Genomic DNA, 21,502 nt, shown 5'->3' with positions numbered 1-21,502 from the left:
CTTAATAAACCTTTACATCTTTAGAGTGCATTTAACTTTGAAACACATTTACATTTAATTTTCTAATTATTCCTCAGATGGACTTAATGAGGTTTTATTAAATGACACCCTCAGTCACCAAGATTCTGAGGTAAATTTCTTATGCATTTCCATGTTTATTTGCTTAGTTTCTAACTATACCAATTGAATGTGGATTTTATGAGGGCAAGGGATATTGTCTGTTTATGCCATGCCTGTTTTTCCCAGTGTAGAGTATGTGATCAATAAATATTTCTGTATAAATAAACAATAATTTATTCTAGATAGCTCTATTTTCTGGATAATTGACAGTTCACGTTTTAAAAATCTAAATGAGTTTATTGCTGAGACATATAAAAGGCTTCCTTGCCTTTTAAAATAGAGCATATTGTCCATAATCTATTTCTTTGGGGTACAAGATTAATACTTGGTTGTGTATTTTACTACGATGATTTTAGGAAACAAGACATTTCAGTTTCTTTGCCCTTGCCCTAACTGACCTAGACATTCATTTAATTCTCTTTGAATCCTTGAGTTTTCTGCCTTAAAAAAAATGACAATTGATAGCATCAATTTTATTCCAGCAAACATCTACATTGAGTGCCTATTACATGCTAGATATCATGCTGATTACAAAAAACAAAGACACTCCCAATACACAGAGACATGTAATCTTATTTCCTTGATGTTAGTGCACAAGAATCTTTCTCACTTTGAATCTGCTTCTACTCTGTAATGTTATGTAGTGAGTTCAGGAATCAATAACCAAGTTTGTTAGCAACATGTGTAAAGTATGACAAAGCAGGTATGGAGAGAGGACCGTTCCTATTAGTACTGTTAGGAAATTTTAAAATGTGGATTGAATAATATCTAGTTTGGTCTTTGAGGGGGATTTTTTTTTAATTGCATTTGATTCTCAACCATGTTTAGGATACCCAAGTTCTTTTTTCTTTTTTCTTTTTTTTTTCTTTTTTAGACAGAGTCTCACTCTGTTGCCAGGCTGGAGTTCAGTGGCACGACCTCGGCTCACTGCAACCTCCGCCTCCAGGGTTCAAGCAATTCTCTTGCCTCAGTCTCCCGAGTAGCTGGGACTACCACGCCCAACTAATTTTTGTATTTTTAGTAGAAACAGGGTTTCACCATGTTGGCCAGGATGGTCTCGATCTCCTGACCTTGTGATCCACCCGCCTCGGCCTCCCAAAGTGCTGGGAGGCGTGAGCCACCGCGCCTGGTCAGGATACCCAAGGTCTTTTTAAAGGAAGTATCACTCTATGTCCATATGACAAGATGAAACTGAGACTTGAAAGAATAAATCTCTTGTCCAAGTTTGCATTGCTAGTTAGAAGCAGAGCCAGAACTAAATCTCACCTTTCTTGATTGCTAATTCCATATGCTTTCCACCAGACCACAAACTGACAGAATTTGTTACAAAATGACAAGCCATACCAGTGTGCCCTGTATGTGCCTGTGTATAATACTCCTAAAAGTTTTATAACATAGGGGGTGAGAGTCATTATTTCCTTTCCTACTAAGCAAGTGCCCAATGTGAATTTGTTAAAGTCAAATCCTTTAAAAGCAAAGAATTGAGACAAAGTTTTGTAACGTGTGTGTAAGGGACAGGAACTTAGGGAAAACAGCCACAGACATGGAAGCCAATTCAAAGGATAATCAAGTGTCATCTCTTGCTTTTCTCAAATTGTAAGTTTTACAGATTCCCAAGGTACTAGTTTAGGTAAAGCAAAACTCCTAAGCAGGTAGGGAATGCAATCAATGTCAATATGGTTTTACTTCATTGTAAACTTGTCCTCAACACATGCTTTTTCTGGTCTTGTTTATATTGCTTTCTAGGGGCTGGGTCTTTGTAGCTTCAGTTTCCTATTGGCTTGGCTTTCCAAATTTTCATGATGGGTGGGAGGGGGCATTTGTGTTGTCTGCTGCTGTGAGGGATCTTCATGCAAGTGCAGTGTTACTGAACACATTCGCCAGATGGGCTTTTCCAACATATCAATCCAATCATGTCATTCGCCACCCCCACCCCCCAAAAAAAGCTTCCACTGTCTTCTTATTGCAATTATAATGAAATCTTAACTCTCATCAAGGCCTGCAAGGATGTTGATGAGTTAGCACCTGCCTCATCCCCTATCTTTCTCCTTACCTCCTCTATTCTCTGGCCATACTGGCCTTTTTGCTGCCTTCTTATACAAAAAGCTCTGTACCTGCTATATTCTCTGCCTGAACACTTTTCTCCCAGGTATTCTTGTGGCTGCCTCATCCACATCACTTAGACCTTTACTTACCGGGTTTTTTGTCAGAAAGTTTCTCTGTAGTCACCCTTAATGTCACTCACCCACTCCACCCTGCCATGCCAGCTAACTTCTATCCCATTTGTTGATTATTTTCTTCATAGAGTTTATCAAAATTTGAGTTTTTTAACTTATTTGCATTTTTTCTTCTTTCTTTCTTTCTCAATAGAAGATGAGTTGTAGAGGGGCCAGGACCCCTTCTTATTCATTGCTTCTGTTAGTCCATTTGCATTACTATAAAGGAATATCTGAGGCTGGGAAATTTATAATTAAAAGGGAAGCAGAGCATAAAAGTTTGGAAAATTCACAAACTGGTTGTGTGGTGGAGAAGGAAAGAACATTTTCAGGAGAGAAATATGAGCGGGCTGTGGAGCAACCACTTGCTAGACTAATTAGCATGGCTAAAGGGGAGCCAAGTGCTAATAACCAAGACAATGGGAAAAAGGCCTTGAAGGCATTTCAAAGATTTTCAAGGCCACCCCTCCCATCACAGGCCCAGAGGCCTAGGAGAAAAGAATGGTTTGGGGGGCCACATTCAGGACCCCACTGCTCTGCACATCCTTGGGACACTGCTTCCTGCATCCTGGCAGCTCCAATTCCAGTCTTGGCTCAAGGTATAGATTAGGCTGCTGCTTCAGAGGGTATAAGCTGTAAGCCTTGGCAGCTTCCACCAGGTGTTAGGCTTGCAGAACTGTGATTTAAATAAACCTCTTTTCTTTATAAAATACCCAGTCTCAGGGATTCCTTTATGGCAGCAAAAACAGACTAACACATTGCTGTTTTCCCAGCACCTAGAACAGTGTCTAGCACAGAGTTGGGGTTCAGAATTTGGATCCCAAACAAATGAATGAACAGAACTCAGATCAGATGAACTTCAGTAACTCTTGTCACTGCTTGTCCTGCCCTTGAATTCATTCACAACAGTCAAACCCTCCTGATTATGCTAGATGCATAGTCCATGATTCTTGCCTTCACTCATATTAGTAGGATTATTATATAGGTCACACACAATAGCAATAGCAAAAGCAATACTAGTAGTAGTAATAATAATAATAGCCAACACTTATTAAGCATCTGCCAAATGTTGGGCATTGCACTTGCCTCATATATGCCTAACCTTTACCACAGTCCTGCAAAGTAACCAATACAATCCATGGCTTGCAGATCAGAAAACAAGGCCACATAGTTGGTAGTGATGGAAGCAGATATGAACCCAGGAGCATCTAACTGCACAACGTGCACGTATATAAGCACAGCTGCATTTCAAAGCCACTATTATCTCAATACTACAATTAATTACTCTGAGCATCTAAGCGACACTCTCTCTTTAGTGAATGACACACAGACACAGTAAAAAACAAACTTGTACAGGGACCTCTGTTGTCAACAGGCACACAACATCCCCATGGCTGAAATGTGAACTCTGAATAATTCTACGACTAAGTTTTCCTAAAATCCACAAGCAGATGCTGTGTGCTTGTCAGAATCTTTGAAAATTCCATTTTCAGAACGTTTCATTTCTTTGAAACATTCATTATGTTTCAGGCATATTCCCAGTCCCCCATATTCCTTTCAGCATGCTTATCAATACTTATTGATAAATTCCTACTCTGAACAGATAGTCTGTCAGGGGCTGAGGATAAAGGAGACTGTCAGGGAGGGATAGGAAACGAGAGTTGCCTCAGTGCTGCTGACCACATGAGGTTGGAGGGACACCATCCCATGCTCTGCTCCTATCAGAAAAGGAACTGAGCAATGGGATCAGGGAGCATGTGGGGGTGGTCCCCAGAACACTCAACGGTTAATAAATTTCATTTTGGGAGAAATATGTGGGAGCTTGGTAAGCATGCCAGCTTCTTTGAGGTTCTGTGGTGCATGATTCCATCTTCTTTTTTTGTTTATAGTGAACAGTCCCAGCAAAGCCCCATTTGCAACAGAAATTTCCATGGTCCCCCCAACTCCAGGCCTCCACTCCACTGCATTCCACACTGTGACAGTGACAGCCCTAATAACAAGTAAATACCCAGACCTGGCCCTTTTAGAGTTCAACGGTGGGGATCAGCAGGGGAGAGGCGACCACATCGTGTCCTTGGCAGATGCCTGACGATGATGCTGGCTTTGTGGGAGGAAGGTGGGAGCTGGGGTGTGCCCAGCTGGAAGCCGCCTGTAATTTAATACTCGCAGATGGAGACTGAGGGTGATATGATACCCCCAGCTGTCTACCACTGCCGCCTTCAAGGCCCCCCTCGGCTGCCTGGGACTTGGGATGCTTTGGGAAGGGCCTGGTGCGGGTGGGGGCGGCCTAATAAAGCAGCTGGTCTATTAGAAGATAAGCTTTGTGGAGAATCACACAATCATCCTGAATCCCCCTAATCCTAAACTTTATTGCCCTAGATAATAAGCTTTGGTGGCGACGCTCCATTGAAATATGGAATTGTCTTCAGGCTGGAGGCACCTGCTGTGTCACTCAGCTCCAGGCCGGCAACTGCCGCACACAATTCAGGGGCAGGTGCACAGTGCCCGCCTTGGCTCCCGGAGGGAAGGGGGACAGTTAAGGGGGCCAGCCACTCTCCCACAGAGGGCTCCAAACATTCTGTGCCGGGAAGGCCTGCCTTAGGCCTGAGAATATTCTCTCTGTGGTTTGGGCATGAAGCTATTTAGAGGACTTGGGAGAGAAGGAGCAGGAGAGACTGTTTGTCGGTAGGGGATGCCGAGGCTTAGAGAAGGAATCAACTCTGTCTGCAGACCTGGGGTGGAGGAGTTCATCAGTGACTGATCTGTCTTTCCTTTTCTCCTACAACCCCTTCTTACAGTGGCCCTTTAGGCACTGGCCCCACCTTCCCAGTCTGTTTCCTCTTCCAGCAGAGCCCTCCTCCGCTAACTTGCCTGTTGTCCACCAGGTGAGCTTCCCTGTCCCCTCCTCCTCATGCCTTCTTTGTCTTCACCAAGGAAATGCATCTTCCTTCCTTCCTGTGTGCCTCTCTAGTTCTTGATTCATGCCAGGATTGTAGCTCACACAATGCTAATTCATCAGATCATCAATTAATTGTGTCTATGCCAGTTTCCTCTAGACCAGGAAGTTTTTGAAGGCAGAGAACATACTTTTGTCCTCAGTGCCTTGGAGATGCTCACAGGGTTTACTAAAGGGGAGAGAGAGAAAGAGAGAGGGAGAGAGAGAGAGATGAACACGACCTAAATTATTCAGTTCTCTCTCTGATGGTGTCTTGATTACCTTCCCATTCTCATAAACAACTCCTCAGCACCTCTCTAGAGGACCAACTGTATTAGATTAAGTTCAGAGCAATCTTGGCTTTTAACAAGACCCCTCCACCAAGCAGTTGCCTTGCAAAAGTGATTCATGAGTTTAGTGGCCTCTAGTGATGAAGGCTGACCTCTTCCTCCAATAGAGCCTTTTGACAGCTTAGACTGAATTCGGGAGCCTTGACTGAGGTTGGGTATATTCCCAACTACAAGAGGTAGGATATGAGGTGGAACATAGTGTGTGTGGTCACCCACAGAACCAAACTAAGAGCTCCACTCAGGCAAAAGTGACCAACCCTTATATTTGAAAATGATGCCCTGGGGATTGTCTATTCACTGAGGGTTAATGTGAAATAAGAATTCTTTGTGGTCCTCCTGCTAAGCTGCTATGCCAGCTTTTGCTTCTATGTTTTCATAAAATGTGTGCTGGTGGTTACTATTCTGATGGGCAGAAATTCAGGGACTCCCTGCTTCCTTTCCTCAGGTGGGATTTAGGTTTAAAATAATTCTTAATTAACCAATGAAAAATTTAATAATCCTGAATGGCTTCATTTACGTATCCTATCATACACTGTGCCACCACAATCTTCTGCTTCTCTAGAAAATATATTGTTACTTTTCTATAGTCACTCTGCCCAATTTGGTTGCCTTGACTCTGGATCAAGGAGTCTCTGAGAGGCTGAGGCAGGTGTTAGCCTTTTCAGAAACTGACTCGGGTAGATAGGGAACCCTTAGTTTTTGGAACCTCACAGCCAATGTTCTCCCTAAAGACCAGATAACATAACACAGCAATAATTTGGGGCATCAGAGTACAAGTTAATGGCCAAATACACAGAGTTCCCAAATCCATCAACACACAAAATACCCACAGCTACTCAATATCTTCATAGGCCCCAGATCACCTGCCTTTTAGGAAAAAAGCCTCTTATACCATCTATTCAAGAATAACGGTCCACATTAAATATATTTAGTATATAAGTGTTGAAATGCAGGCATCTAACTGGCATTTATTACATTTCACAGACATTCAATTAGATATTTACTAATTTTGATTCTCAGCTTTCTTTTGAAATATGCCAGAAATATGAATTTCTAACTTCCCACTTGAGTTCAAATAACCAATTCAACAACATTTTTTGAGCACTGGCATGGGCATGTAGAAGATAGTGATTGACTCCCCTCTAAAAGTTTCTTTGTCTGATTTTGGGGTCTTTGCCAGAAGCCACAAAAATAGTAAGCCTCCACTCTCTTGAAATGGCAAATGCATTTTTGTCCTTATTGACTGTTCTCACTGGTCTGTCTCTTTAAGGAAAAGTTAACAATACTTTTTCTAGGCCTCAAATGTTGACAGCCTAATAGTCTGGATGTCCACTTATGTTGGCCAAAGTATAAAAAAGCCCTGAAACCATCCTTTGGTCCCTGGAGGAGTTTATGGTAATGGAGGCTGGAGTCTGGAGAATATATCACTGCCATTGATTGCCCTGTGGTAGGTGCTGAAGTATGTCAACCAAGAGTGCACCCTTATGCTGTTCTGAACTTCAAAGAAAGACTGTTTCAGTTAGCCTTGCTGTGTAACAAAGTACCCCAAAACCTAGTGGCTTAAAACAACAACTTATTGTTATATCTTTTAGAATTCTTTGGTTTGGCTCCAAGGTTGCTGTGCCAGTTTTGCCTGGCAGCTGCATTCAGCTGCAAGGTCAGCTGGGCCCAAAGGTTGAGATGGCTGCCCCTCTCACATGTTTGGCAGTGGTGCTACCTGTTGGCTAAGGCACCTCCCTTCTCTTCCATGGGGCCTCTTATCTTCTAGTCAATGAGATCAGTTTCTTTGTATGGTGGTCTCAGGGCAGCATTCAAAGAAGGTGGAAGTGAACTGATCAAAGCAAGTCACACCACCAGCCCAGATTCAAAGGTGTGGAGAAATAGACTCTAGTCCCCGACAGGAGAAGTGGCAAAATTATAGTGCACTGGGGCCTGGATCCTGGAATGGAAGAAATTTGCAGCCATTAAACAACGTACCACAACCAGGCCACAGATGGATTGCAGATCCCAGAAGTGAAGAGATGGAACTGTCTAGGGGCTTCAAAGAAGCTAGGGAATTGATTCTGAACTGCAGGCCCAGTGGCTTTGGGCCCCAACTCCCTTTATAAAGTGGCTTCCCTCTGGAGGGAAGCTCAGGAGCTTTTTTGCTGAATGGCCTAAAAGACAAAGGCTAACTGCTCTTTGGTGTGGTCATTTCAGCCTTTGTCTTGCACTGCTCATACACTCTGTACTTTGGACATGATTGTAGACCAGCCCTCAGGTTCCTCCTTGAGGACATCTGGGCCAGGTACCTAACTTTATCAGTTGGTGGGGCAGGCAGGAGAAGCCATGGTCTCTGAATGGAACAGTTGGTAGGACAGTGGACTCTCACATAAAAATGCCTGGGTTTGGATCCTGGCTCTACCACATATTGTCTGTGATATATGAACAAGAATTCTCTAAGCCTCAATTTTCTTCTCTGTAAAATGGAATGATTGTGAATGATTGTGTATGTTTCTAAATGTTTAATCATATGTGTATATGTGTGGATTCAATAAGATCACGTCATTTTGCTTCAATGTCTGGCATTTATTATGTCTTAACCATTAGTTCTCATTATTTTCCAATCAACATAGAAGCCAAACTGAAAAGTGTTGTTTGAAATGAATTTCATAATATATATTTATAAGAATCAAATATCAATAAAAAAATTGAAAAATTCAACCTCCCCAGTTACCTTGCCCCAACATTAGGCTTTAAATTAATGTGATTCAGGAAGTCACATGAAAAGGGTCTGCATTTTCTAGTCACATCAACCTGGACGCGAATCCTGGCTCTGCCAGTTACTAAGTATGTAATCCAGAGCAAATTACCTCTCTAAGCCTCAGTTTCCTCATCTGCAATGGTACATATAATAGTAGTACATATAACTACTTCAAAGAAGTAGATGTGAGAATTAAGGTAATTATGTAAAGCACCTGGTGTATGGTAGGTGTTCAAACTTTACTATTTCTCTTCCTTCCGCTTTGAATTTCTAACTTCCCACTTGAGTTCAAATAACAAATTCAACAACATTTTTTGAGCACTGGCATGTAGAAGATAGCAACTGACTCCCCTCTAATGGTTTCTTTGTTTGATTTTGGGGTCTTTGCCAGAAGCCACAAAAAGAATAAGCCTTCTCTCTCTTGAAATGTCAAATGCTTTTTTGTCGTTATTGACTGTTCTCACCGGTCTGTCTCTTTAAGGAAAAGGCCCTGAACAGGCTGCTCACCCCATTAATACTAAAGGCTGTGAGTTTTTCAGTTCCACTGAACTCTGTGTGACCTTCGCAGACAATAATTACTTTAACATAGGGTTAGGCAACAGCAACAAACTTGTCTAAAAATAAGCCAGGGCTTAAAATACAACTTAACCTGGGAGATTTAAGCAGGTAAAGAAGATGGCTTCTCTCCGGAATTGCTTCTTGATTAATCACCCCATCTGAGGTCGTTGGAAGAATGACAGTTTTCAAACAGGGCTTTAAATGTCTCCTGCTCTACTTTTCTACCCTGGCAGGAAGCCAGTCCCAGCAAGCCACTGGTTCTTAAAGGGGACGGATTCCCTTGGATTTCCCTGAGCTGGAGCTCAGGAGCGTGAGATAGTAATGGGTAGACAGATGGGAGGGAGTGTTCATGCTCCCCACTTAAGGTTTGCTCACCTCCAAGATAGACTCAAGGAGCAGTCACTGAACCAGGAGGAAGGAAGCAGCAATATCTGAGGAAGAAGTGCCTATTTTAAACTGTGCTCAGGGTTTAAGGCAAAGTGTGTCCACTACCTTCTTTCCAAACACTTTATCCGGTATCTTGCCTTCTATGCTTGGGTCCTGGCATTTTGTCAGCTTGGTTCTAGTCTTCCCTCTGTTCCTCTTGCTGGCCTCTTTCCATCCTAGGGTTCTTCCCAGCCACTACTTCCCTGAACATTCACTCCTTGTATTTGGGAACCTTCAATTTGTGCCCAATCTGGAGATCACCTCTCATTGACAGTTGTTTCTCTTTCTCAAATTAACTATGAGTCATGTGGGTCAGAGTCTTGCCTTTCCACCACACCTGCTGGGTACTCATAACATCACCGGAAGCCCACAGCCAGCGTCCCACCCTCTGTGTCCTTCCTAATAGACAACCCTATCTCTGCTCTCACTACATCCTGGATACAGTCTCTAATAGACAACCCTATCTCTGCTCTCACTACATCCTGGACACAGTCTCTGTGGTCTTTAGGTGACTTTGGCTTTATCATCCAGGCCTAAAGCATGCCTCCAACTCATAGGATTTTCAGACCAGAGTTCCATCTTGGCCTTGGGTAAGAGATTTTCCATAGAAAAGTCCCTTCCCTTCATCTCAAACCAAATCAGCTCTGTCCAGGGATGGTTTGGCACAACTTCCTGCAATTTCCTATCCTGCTTACCAGAGTATGTATACCATCTGAGATAGTATATAGTTATTATTTATTATAATGTAACCTCCCAGGAGTTTTTGTTATGTTTAGAACTTCATCCTCTGTGCCTAAAACAATGTGGACACATAGGTAATGCTCGATAAACACTTGTTCAATAAATAATAAACAAATTATATTTAAGGAGTCCCAGAGTTCTGGGGTGTTATGCCTTGTTTATCATAAGTTAGAATGGCTTCTTGGTGGGATCATTTTTAAAAATATGTTTAATTTTATCATGTTTTTAAAGTTAATGTACAGTTAATTTGACTTGTTTTTGGTGTGCAGTTCTGAATTTTAACACAGTATAGATTTGTGTAGCCACTACCACAATTGGGATACAAAACAATTTTGTCAGCCCCAAAAACTCCCCTATGCTGCTCCTTTGTAGTCATGCTTTGACCCCATCCTAACCCCTGGCAACCACTGATCGGTATAGTTTTGTTTTCTTGAGAATATCATACAAGTGGAACATATCTTTTGAGACTGCCTTCTTTCACTCAGCATTATGTCTTTGCGATTCATCCAGGCTGTTGTGTGTACCAATAGTTTGTTCCTTTTTATTACCAAGTAGGATTCCACTTTATGGATGTGTAACTGTTTGTTTATCCCTTCATCTGCTGAAGGATATTTGGATTGTTTCAGTTTTTGGTGATTATAAGTAGAGATACTATAAGCATTTGTATGCAGGTTTTTGAGTGAACATGATTCATCATCTCTCTAGGGTAAATATTCAGAAGTGAGATTGCTAGATCACCTGTAAATGTATCTTTAAATTCATGAGAAACTGCTAAGCTGTGTTCCAGGAGGCTGTACCATTTTTCATTTCTATAAGTAATTCATGAGGATTCCAGTTGCTCTGCATCCTTGTCAGCACTTGATATTATCAGGCTTTTTTTTAAATGGCCATTTTAATAGGGATGTAATGTTATCTCATTGTGGTTTTAATTTGCATTTTCTTAGTAGCTAATAAAGTCGAAAATCTTTTCTTTTGCTTATTTGCCATCCATAGATCCTCTCTGGTAATGTGTTTATTCAACTTTTTACCCATTTTTAATTTGGTTGAATTTTAAGACTTCTTTATATATTCTAGCTACAAGATCTTTGTTTGATATGTGATGTGAAAATATTTTCTCCAACTCTGTAATTTGTATTTTTATTTTTTAAATACCATATTTGACAGAGCAAGTTTTAAATTTCAGTGAAGCTCAACTTACACATTTTTTTCTATCAGGTATTGTATTATTGGTGTCGTATGTAAGAACTCTACCTCATTCCAAGTTATGAATATTTTCTCCTGTTTTCTAGATTTATGCTTTACATTTAGATAATCCCTTTTGAGACAACTTACTTTTTTCTGCATGTGAAGTTAAATTGTTCAATGCCATTTCTTTAAAAGACTGGACTTTCTTCTTTGAATTGTCTTTGCACCTTTTTCAAAAATCAATTCGTCATACTTGTGTGGCTTTATTTCTGGAATTTCTATTCTACTCCACTGTAGTATGTGTCTATCCCTTCACCAGTACCATAGTATCTTGATTAATGTGTATTTATCATAATTGTTCAAGTAGCATGAAGCCTCCAACTTTGTTTCTGAATCATTTTCTAGCCACTATCATCCTGTGCTACAAAAGGAGAAGGAGAATGTGAAGAGAAAAATGAGCTTTTATTGAGTACTGCCTATGTGATAGCTAATGGACCATGGGGATTTACAGTATCATTTAGTTTTTAAAATAATGTATTTCAGGTCAGTACTATTTTCTCATTTTTGAAGATAAGATAACTGAACCCCAGAGAATTTTAATAACATACCCAAGCCTACTTAGTTAATATAAGCCAGAGATAGGACTCAATCCTAGGTCAGGTCAGGCTGACCCTCAAGTTCACAACCTTCCTACTACACAATGGTTCATGTCAACTCTTCTGGATTCTGGGGGTATGGAGTAGACCTAAGAATACCTTGGATGCTCTGCATGGATTCAATTTTTCAAAAATCATTTATATTAGAAAGAAGCCTCTCATGAGTTCCCAAAGGATATTTTGTTCCCATGGTTGAGATGCAAACATATTCCTATTTATACAGTCTGAATAGACGGCTTAGTTTGGCCTCTTAAAAAAACAGTGGTGAGTTAATAATCTAAGAGCAGATTGTCACACTGGCTACAGGAAGATAAATAATCAAGGATTATAAGTCTTTAATTTAATATAACTTATTCTCATTAATTAAATGCCAATTACCTGCTTGTCTTTCCTGGGAACTGGCCTTTGCAATCAATCTTTTCAGAAACGTTGTACACACATGTTCACCGAGGTATTAATATCACTCTCAAGATTTACAGGCACTGGACTCCTTGGTTTAAACCATCCTCAAACACTCTACACTGTAACCGCAGATAATCGTCATAAATTTCCTGATCTTTGACCTAACTGGTTCTTAAATTTCCATTCCCTAATGGGCTTGAGGAGATCGTATTTATCATACTGAGATGCTTGCTTTTAAGGACAACACATTCCAGCAAGGCTCTGGATTTCAGATCTCTGATCCATCATCCTACCTTGGGCTTTTGCTATTCACAACAGATGAGCATCCTTGGGGACTAAGAAAGGAACACTGTCCTCTGACTCCCCTTTGCAGGGACATAAAGCAAAATCATTCATTCATGGACAATATAACCTTGCAAAATATCTGGAGCAACTTGACCCCTCAGAAGCCTTTTGAATGCCCCACCTGCACTGATTTAAGCATTCAATGGCAGCAAATATCCACTGCTAAAAATATTCCCACTCCAGACTTTAGCAGCTGCCTGTATATACCTGCAGTTTTTCTTAAATTTCTTACCCTCTAGACTGCTTATTTCTTATGCTTAGACATGACTATACATTTTATGGTTGCTATACACTTAAGTCTTGAAAGTTGTCGGTAGTTTGTGTTGCAGAACTGTTCTGGAATACGTGCCTTCTAATTCCATATTTCAGCTCAATGAAACAAGGAGAAAGAGAAGGAAACCAAATTTAATGAAGGAAAGTCCAGGTTTACTTGCAAGCTCATAGTCACACCTTCCTACATCTGATCAGCTTGACTCTTTTTTTCCTATAATTTCAATTTAGGTGCCTGAATAGAATTATCTCCATTCGAACCATGAGTTTGAATGCTCTTTTTTCGGTTTATTTTTAAAAATTAAAATAGTAATGCATACACATGCAAACCAGAATTCAAAAAGTGTAGAAAAATAGAAAGGAAAAGTAAAATTCTTCCATTTCTTGTCCCAATCCTGGGGCAACTACTTTAGCAGCAATTAAAATTTACACGGTATGTTTATGCCTCAATTTCTGGATATATCAAATTAGGTAGTAACTAGTTTTTCCCTGCAAAGAAAGATAAGACCACTAATATGCTCAATCTTCTATCTCTCTTCTTTATTCCTATATGTCATCCCTAATTTTTGTTAGGTATATTGTTATTGTCACATTTTCAAGGCTTATATTCTGTTCTGTAAGTGTAATTCAGTTTTAGTGCTTTGTATGTAAATTGTAATATTAAAAACCAACAATATTGTGGGTTGTGAGTCATAAAATATTATTTACTATAAAATAAACTAATGTAATTAAGAGAAGTATAGAAGTTAAACTCTTAAAAGAGAAATTTCTAAGTTTCTCAAATGGATCCTCTTCCTTTTCTACCTTCTTTTTCATTTTCTGAGTCATACTTATCAGCCACTATTTCTTGTATGCTAGTTTGTTCTTCACTTTGGATCTTGCTATAAGTTTTCTGGAGCATCTCCTCTAGTAACTTTCATATGGAGTACACAGGTGGTAAGCATACTGTAGTTCTTACATATTCAATAATGTATTTATTTTGCTGTTACATGTGGCTGATATTCGTTGACTTCATCATCATTAGGACTCAATTACCTAATTTTGGCGATACAAACTATAACTTTTTCTTAACTGTTTCACTGACTGCTCTAAGTTCATGGGATTGTTCTGAGATTCAAGGAAGATAAGTCATAAAACAACCACTGACATTCATAAAAGGTCTATATAAATGCTTGAGAGTAGTAGCTCACATGTGTCAGGTACCATGCTAAGCAATTTACATTCGTTTTCTCACTGACTTCAACAATCCTGTAAGATCAGTACACTTATCACTCCCATTTTAATGATGAAGAAACAGAGACTCAAAGAGATTAAGTAATTTGATCAATAAACACCTCACTAGCTAGTGGGCAGTAGAGTCTTGTCCTGCTGTTTTAACAAATCTCGTGTTAAAAATATGATACTAAAAATGAAAGCTGTTTACCACCATTATCATCATCTCAGGTTTATTTTTTTCAACCATGTACCCTGTGAACTGACTTAACCAAGTAATTAAAAATCAGTCTATTATGGGTCTTTAATGTAGACCAAACATCTTGCAAGATCTCTTAGCTTAGCTTGACCAATTCCTTCCTTGACTTTGACCAATTCATTTCTCCAATTTGTAGGAAACAAAAGAAACTGGGATGGAGATTTGGTATTAAGTCATTATCCTTGCAGATAAACATGGTACTAATGATTCCTATCAGTACCTCAAGGGCTATGAATTATTAAAACCTTTTTTCTTCCATAGCAGAGTTAGATTTGCCTCATTTCACTCATATTCTTTCAGCCAATTTCCACAGTCATGCTAATGAGTTACTAAGTGATAGGGCTGAAATTGTTTGGGACTGTGGATAAGAATAATGAATAATGTTTATGAGATTCAACCTCAAAACTTGTCCTCATTAACACACTACTCTGACCCAAACTCTACCTACCCGACTCATTCCCATAAAGGGGTAGCTTTAGATCTTACATGACTGGGGCTACTGTTAATTAGATCAGGGGTGAACACATGACCTGGGGTTACCATTCATTCACTAGAAGAAAGCTGATCAGATGGTCAGATGACTTTTTTACTAAAAATCAGATAGAAGGTCCCTGAACAACTACTGAGATTACATAAGGCTACTAAGGTGCCTGAAGATTCTTGGTTCTTTCCCTCTCTGGGCTTCTTGTTTCTTGAAATTTATTATGTCTGTATCCTATAACAAACCTCTCTTTTATTGATCAAATTGGAGTAAGTTTTAGTTCCTTGCAATCAAACATCACCCAGCCAAGAGAAAGCTCTTAAACTTTCCTTAATATCAGAAAAAAACTCTTTGGAAGTACAAATATGCCAAAGTCCATCCAGTAAGGAGCATGAAATGGTATGTATCAGACTTGAAAGAGTTAACTGGCCAACCAAAAACTAAAGACTTGACTTCCTTCTCTTCAGTTGGGCCCAGGTTAATTTTGGTTGACGATAATGGTTATAAAGGTTTTTTATTTGAGAGGCATGGGACACACGTGATGAATGTGAGGACGATCGTACGTCTTATAAAGAGCTAATTGTTTGTGAAAGATGCTCCAAAAGTGACACACACAAGTCTGATATACCCTGGCGGCCAGGTCTTCTACAACAATTTCATTAAACCAACCACCATTACATGAAAACATAATGTAACAAAACAGATATTGTCCTTTTTGACCTTGGCAGGATATGGAAACATTAAAAAAAGATCCAATACTTTTTTTTTTAATAAACAACATTGTGAAGACCTAATCATCCTGCATACTAAATTCAAGCACAGGACTTATAAGCCAACCATTTTCTCATTAACACTGTTGTTAATGTTTCACGCTGCATCCAATTTTCTCCATGTCTCAGACAAACCACTTACTCTAATTTATTAGCCTAAGAATTGCCAAATTACAAAGGTAAGAAAAAAAAATATGTTTCTCCTTTCCTCCAGAATTAAGACTCCCATCACAGAGAAATGGAATTCTTGATTCGAGAAATCATTTCTTCTAATCCTTTAAATTGGTATTTTATCAATTCTCTGTCCTCTGGAATGTTGGCAGGCATCACACAGAGTAGAACGTAATGTACTGTTTTGTGTCTTTGTAAAAGTCATTTTGCATTTATCTTCAGAATTATTTTATCCTTTTATGAACAGATTAACATATTTACTCATGTGTAAATGGACAATGGGTGAAGATTAGAAAGGTTTCGTTTGTAGCAAAGACCTCATTCATGTAGAGTCTCAGTAAATAAATTCATAGAAATAGGTTGAATTACCAGCTAAAGTTTATAAATTGCAGATACCAAATTATGGTCATAAACTCTAACCTTTCAGATTTTGTTTAAACAGAATAGATAAAACATATTGGGAGAAAATATATATATTACAAGGATATGTACATATTTAAACTTTTTAACACGTTTGTATGCATATATACTTTTTAAAAAAATACCAGTCTGACAACAAAGACAGACCGAAACCTCAACACTGTATTAGAGAAACATTTAAAGTATTAAGCTTGTAGTAATATCTTTCACTGTATTTAGAGATAAGTATTTGTGGAGAGTTTATTTATGTATTTTTAACTTTTTTTTAGATGCAAGAAAGATTTTATAGCAGTCGAGAGATCAGGGTTATACAGCATAATACTTTTTAATTTCTTAGAGATAGGATCTTGCTCTGTAATCCAGGCTAGAGTAGAGTGGCACAATCACCATTCACTGTAACCTCAAGCTCCTGCATCAGCCTCCCGATCAGCCTCCTGAGTAGCTAGGACTACAGGTGCCTGCCACCACACGCAGCTAATAAAAAAATATATATTTTTTTAGAGATGGGGGTTTTGCTATGTTGCCCAGGCTGGTCTTGAACTCCTGGCCTCAAGCAATCCTCTCACTCCTGCCTCCCAAAGCTTCGGGATTACAAATGTGAACCACTGCACCTGGCCCTATGGAGAGTATTTTAAGTGCCTTAATGGAATGAAAAGGAAAATACCCTAAAACTGTAGGAAAGTCTGGGAAGTGTCCAAAGCTTTAGGATGATCAAGGCCCTAGCCATTCTTTATTATTTGGGTGTCCATTCCAATATTACTTTGCAGATGTCAGTGTTAATATTAGCCAGACATGTCCTAAATCTTTGAAGACTAGAGCATGCACTCATTAACCTGTCATGAGACATCATCCAAAGAGTGAAAAGTTTAAAAGGACTGAAACTTTAATTCCCAAAATTTAACATTAGCCAGACTTCTGTGGCTTATAGACATGTACTCCAAACTACATCATTCAAGATCAATTATTACCATTCATTTCTTTTTCCAATACATATCATCAAACATTTTTTTTTTTTTTTTTTTTTTTTTAAGATATAGCATCTTGCTCTGTCACCCAGCCAGGAGTGCAGTGGCAAAATCATGGCTCACTGCAGCCTCAAGCTACCAGGCTCAAGCAATCTTCAATCTTCTTGCCTCAGCCTCCTGAGTAGCTGGGACCACAGGTGCATGCCACGACCCACAGCTGATCTTTTTGATTTTTAGTAGAGACAAGGTCTTGCCAGGTTGCCCAGGCTGGTCTAGAATTCCTGAGCTCAAGTGATCTTCCTGCCTCAGCTTCCCACAGTGTTGGGATTACAGGTGTGAACCACTGTGCCTGGCTAAACATTTATAAATGAATTTACTGATACCTTTTTCCTGTTTATACATATCATGTCCCCCAAAAAGTGTTATAAAAATAGTTTTGTTTTCGAAAAATCAGTAGAGAAGATTGTGACTGTGTGTTATAGGACAGCAGGTGGAGAAAACAGAACAGCACCACTGATTTTCATTCCCATCACTTGGAAAGAAACAGGCTCATTTGCCCTGGTGCTGTGGTTAAGGCTAGTAGTTAAGGCTTTGGTTGGGTTCTCTCTTTGGCCTAACTCTGGACTGAATCTTATGCTAAGTGCCCAGCACAGGAGGGCCTTATGGTATCATTTACCTGTTGCATGGCTGTGAAGATACAGATGTCCAGTGCTGACCTCAATCTAACTTCCTTTAAATGCAAATCACTGACACTAAAAGCACATGAAAAGATATGTACTGGGTGTGCCGTCGCAATTCCAAGCCTCATCCCTAGAATAGGGCTAAAACCGAATATTTTTACCTTTCTGTGGGTAGCAGAAGCATTTTCTTACAAACTAAAGGAACTATATCCATAGATTCAACTGAAAGAAAGTCAATTGTAATTTTTCAAAATTTTCTGATGAAAGGGAACTACATAAGATTTTTTTTTTTTTTTTTTTTTTTTTGAGACGGAGTCTCGCTCTGTCACCCAGCACCCAGGCTGGAGTGCAGTGGCATGATCTCAGCTCACTGCAAGCTCCATCTCTCAGGTTCACACCATTCTCCTGCCTCAGCCTCCTGAGTAGCTGGGACTACAGGCACCCGCCCCCACGCCCAGCTAATTTTTTTTTTTTTGGTAGAGACGGGGTTTCACCATGTTAGCCAGGATGGTCTCGATCTCCTGACCTTGTGATCCACCTGCCTCGACCTCCAAAGTGCTGGGATTACAGACATGAGCCACCGCACCCAGCCTACATAAGATTTTTAGAAGGGTTAACGTATACCTCCTTTCAGAATTGCCTCTAGGTCAGCAATAATTATTTGGGGGGTTATGAAAGGAGAATGTCTCTACTGAATTGCTTTTAACATTGGTCCAAAGTGGTGGTGATGAAGGGGTTCTTTAAATAGCTTTGAGAATGCTGAGCTTTAAAAACAGTGGGTGATGTCCTCAGCATCCCAGCCAAGCTATTCACTGCAAATACTATGAACAACTGCAGCGCTACTGGCGTGGATATAAATATTCATATCAATAAATTGGATACTGCTGAATCCACAAGTATAACCAGAATAACCTGCATATTGTCCCTTCGCTGGAGATACGTGATTTATTTCTTGAGAAAAGTCTTCTTTGAGAACAACATCCTCACAAAAGTCTCTTATGTGCCATTGTGTTGGAAAAGCCCATCACAGACAGGTTGTGATGAGAAGTCCAGCTCTCCTGGTCCCCCATAAAAGCCAGCAGACCTCATATTAATAAAATAACCAGGCTACTCACCTGTCCTGAGATCAGAGAGACAAATCTATTAATTTATAATTTTGAGAAAGATAGTGATCAAAAGATGTACAGAAGTCATACATATTGACCTGGGAAATCTAAAAGTTCATTCAGTTTTGGGTCAGGCCCATTTTCTCCTTCCTATTCCTATTCTCCCACCCCCAACTTAGCTTTTTATTAAGTAAACTTCTTTGCACAATCTCTGAACTCAAACACATTTTATTGTTATTCCTGGATGCTGTACTCATGGATATCTCACTTCTTTGGGAAAATGACCTATTAAATAAAAATGTGAGAAGTATAATGCCAACTTACCACAGTTTCTGAATCTCAGAACACAGATTCCATTCATAAGATGTGAAACCAATATGTTGCTTCCACTGCAGCTTACGATTAGCTCTGGATTTTTAATTTTGGTTATTCAGCCCATTAGAAAACAATGTAGGCCGGGCACAGTGGCTCATGCCTGTAATCCCAGCACTTTGGGAGGCTGAGGCAGGCAGATCACAAGGTCAGGAGATCGAGACCATCCTGGCTAACATGGTGAAACCTCGTCTCTACTAAAAATACAAAAAAAAAAATAGCTGGGCATGGTGGCGGGCAGCTGTAGTCCCAGCTACTCGTGAGGCTGAGGCAGGAGAATGGCGTGAACCCGGGAGGTGGAGCTTGCCGTGAGCCGAGATTGCGCCACTGCACTCCAGCCTGGGCAACAGAGCGAGACTCCGTCTCAAAAAAAAAAAAAAAAAAAAAGGAAAAAGAAAACAATGTAGGAAGTTGTTATCCTTTGTACACCTTATTTCAATTTCCCTGGTACTCAGAAATATAGCCAGTCACAGGAAAGAATTAATATATTAGACATAGCATCACTGAGGTAGATACACACATACATTCACCAAAAATACTTTAATGCAGAAACAATGTATGATGAGTATTGTTATTTTTCTTGTTCCTACAGAATTGATTTCAATAAATTTTCTCAAGTGAAACCTTCCAAATTACATGTTTCAGCTGTTTGAAACAAGAACTAAGAAGGTAAATATAGTATTTCAAACCTCATCACAATTTATTAATGCTACAGAGAGGAACACTGTGTTTAATGTCCCAGGATCTCTTTGCCATTTGATGCTTCAAACCTTTTGTCTTCATTATCACCATCGTCTAATGAGACAAAAGCTATGTGGAGTGGCCCCTTCTGTTATTTGAGACAGTAGTAAATCCTACTTAAAGATGCCATACTTTGGCTTCTCTCAAGGAATTTTCAGCTGGTAAGAATTACCTTGATGTTCCTATTTATTTTCCATTTCTGATCTACTACTATGCAAAACTCAGAGGAAGAAGGGGCTATATGTCTTCAGCATGGGGAGATGGAGTTCAAGGAAGTGAGATGAATTAAAAAAGGAAAAGAAAATGCACTCAGATATGTAATACCCGTAATACCCTTTCTCTTCCTGTTGTGAGTTCCAGAGAGCTCATGAGGGAATCTCATTGCTTGTTCAAATGCCCACTCATAGCCAAAAGCCAAAGCCCTAGTTTTCATTTCCCATCATCCAACCCTAGTAGCCATACCCAGAAGAATACAAGGACTTGCATCCAGGAGTTATATACCACCATGGAGACCTGGCCTAGCTTCCCAGGAAACACTGGTCAGGAGGATACCATTATAGCCCAGACCAAAGTCACCCTTCAATACAAGTTGAGAGATGCACAAAGAAATAAGTGCTCAGGGCAGTATTTCTCCAGAGAGCTATTTTGGGTTCCACATAAGAGTAATGGTGGCCTTGGATAAATCATTCCTCTCATTTATGTGCTGAATGGGAGAAAACAAGTCAACAACTGATGCATGCAAAAGCATTTGGAGGTGATGGATGGAGACATTACGGTGCATTTCGTCAATGGCATGCCATTAGAGAAAACCATTTCATAGAGTAAATTAAAAAACAAACCAGCTACATGACACACTTAGAATTGCCACTGGCCATGTGAATTTTCTCCTTCAGGAATGAAGCTACTTGGAATTGACACTGCCATTAGCATGCAGACTCCCTTTCCTAGGCTAGCCACCTGTGCTTGTCTGAGTTTTATGCCCCACCTCGCACATCCCCATATCTATGGCCACTCGTGTAACTGGAGAAACCTGTGTATTCTAGACCCCAACTTTCTTTTATTGTTGTCTTAACTATTATTTACATCTTTTATTACCATTTACCTTCATGTGTCAATATCTTGTTTTCTTCATCTAGTTATAAAGACTCTTTCATGGTAAATACTGGGTCTTACAAATGAAGCTTACTAGCACAGCACCTGGCTTATGGTGTTCAGTAAATATTTGTTGATTTCATCTGTGATTGATTTTGCCTATTTTTCTCGCATACCTGGCTGTTATTTGCCAAATAGTGATTAATTCATTAAGAAGGTGTTTCTTCAGACCTAGATGCTGGGAATGTGGATAGAAGGCATGGTCTCTGACCTTGGGGAGCTCATA

General features: G+C 39.7%; 1 protein-coding gene across 1 annotated transcript in view; it reads right to left on the bottom strand.

Annotated features, from left to right (window-relative positions):
* Positions 1-2,855: 2,855 nt before the first annotated feature.
* Positions 2,856-21,502, bottom strand: part of MPPED2 (metallophosphoesterase domain containing 2) — a 200,201-nt gene continuing 181,554 nt past the window's right edge. The window contains exon 6 of the mRNA XM_009246508.4: positions 2,856-5,461. Coding sequence (XP_009244783.3) covers positions 5,364-5,461 — 98 coding nt within the window. The 3' untranslated portion in view covers positions 2,856-5,363. The remainder of the gene's footprint in view (positions 5,462-21,502) is intronic.

This window comes from Pongo abelii, chromosome 9, assembly GCF_028885655.2.
Source record: "Pongo abelii isolate AG06213 chromosome 9, NHGRI_mPonAbe1-v2.0_pri, whole genome shotgun sequence".
NCBI lineage: Eukaryota > Metazoa > Chordata > Mammalia > Primates > Hominidae > Pongo > Pongo abelii.
This window is presented reverse-complemented; position numbering and strand designations above follow the sequence as displayed.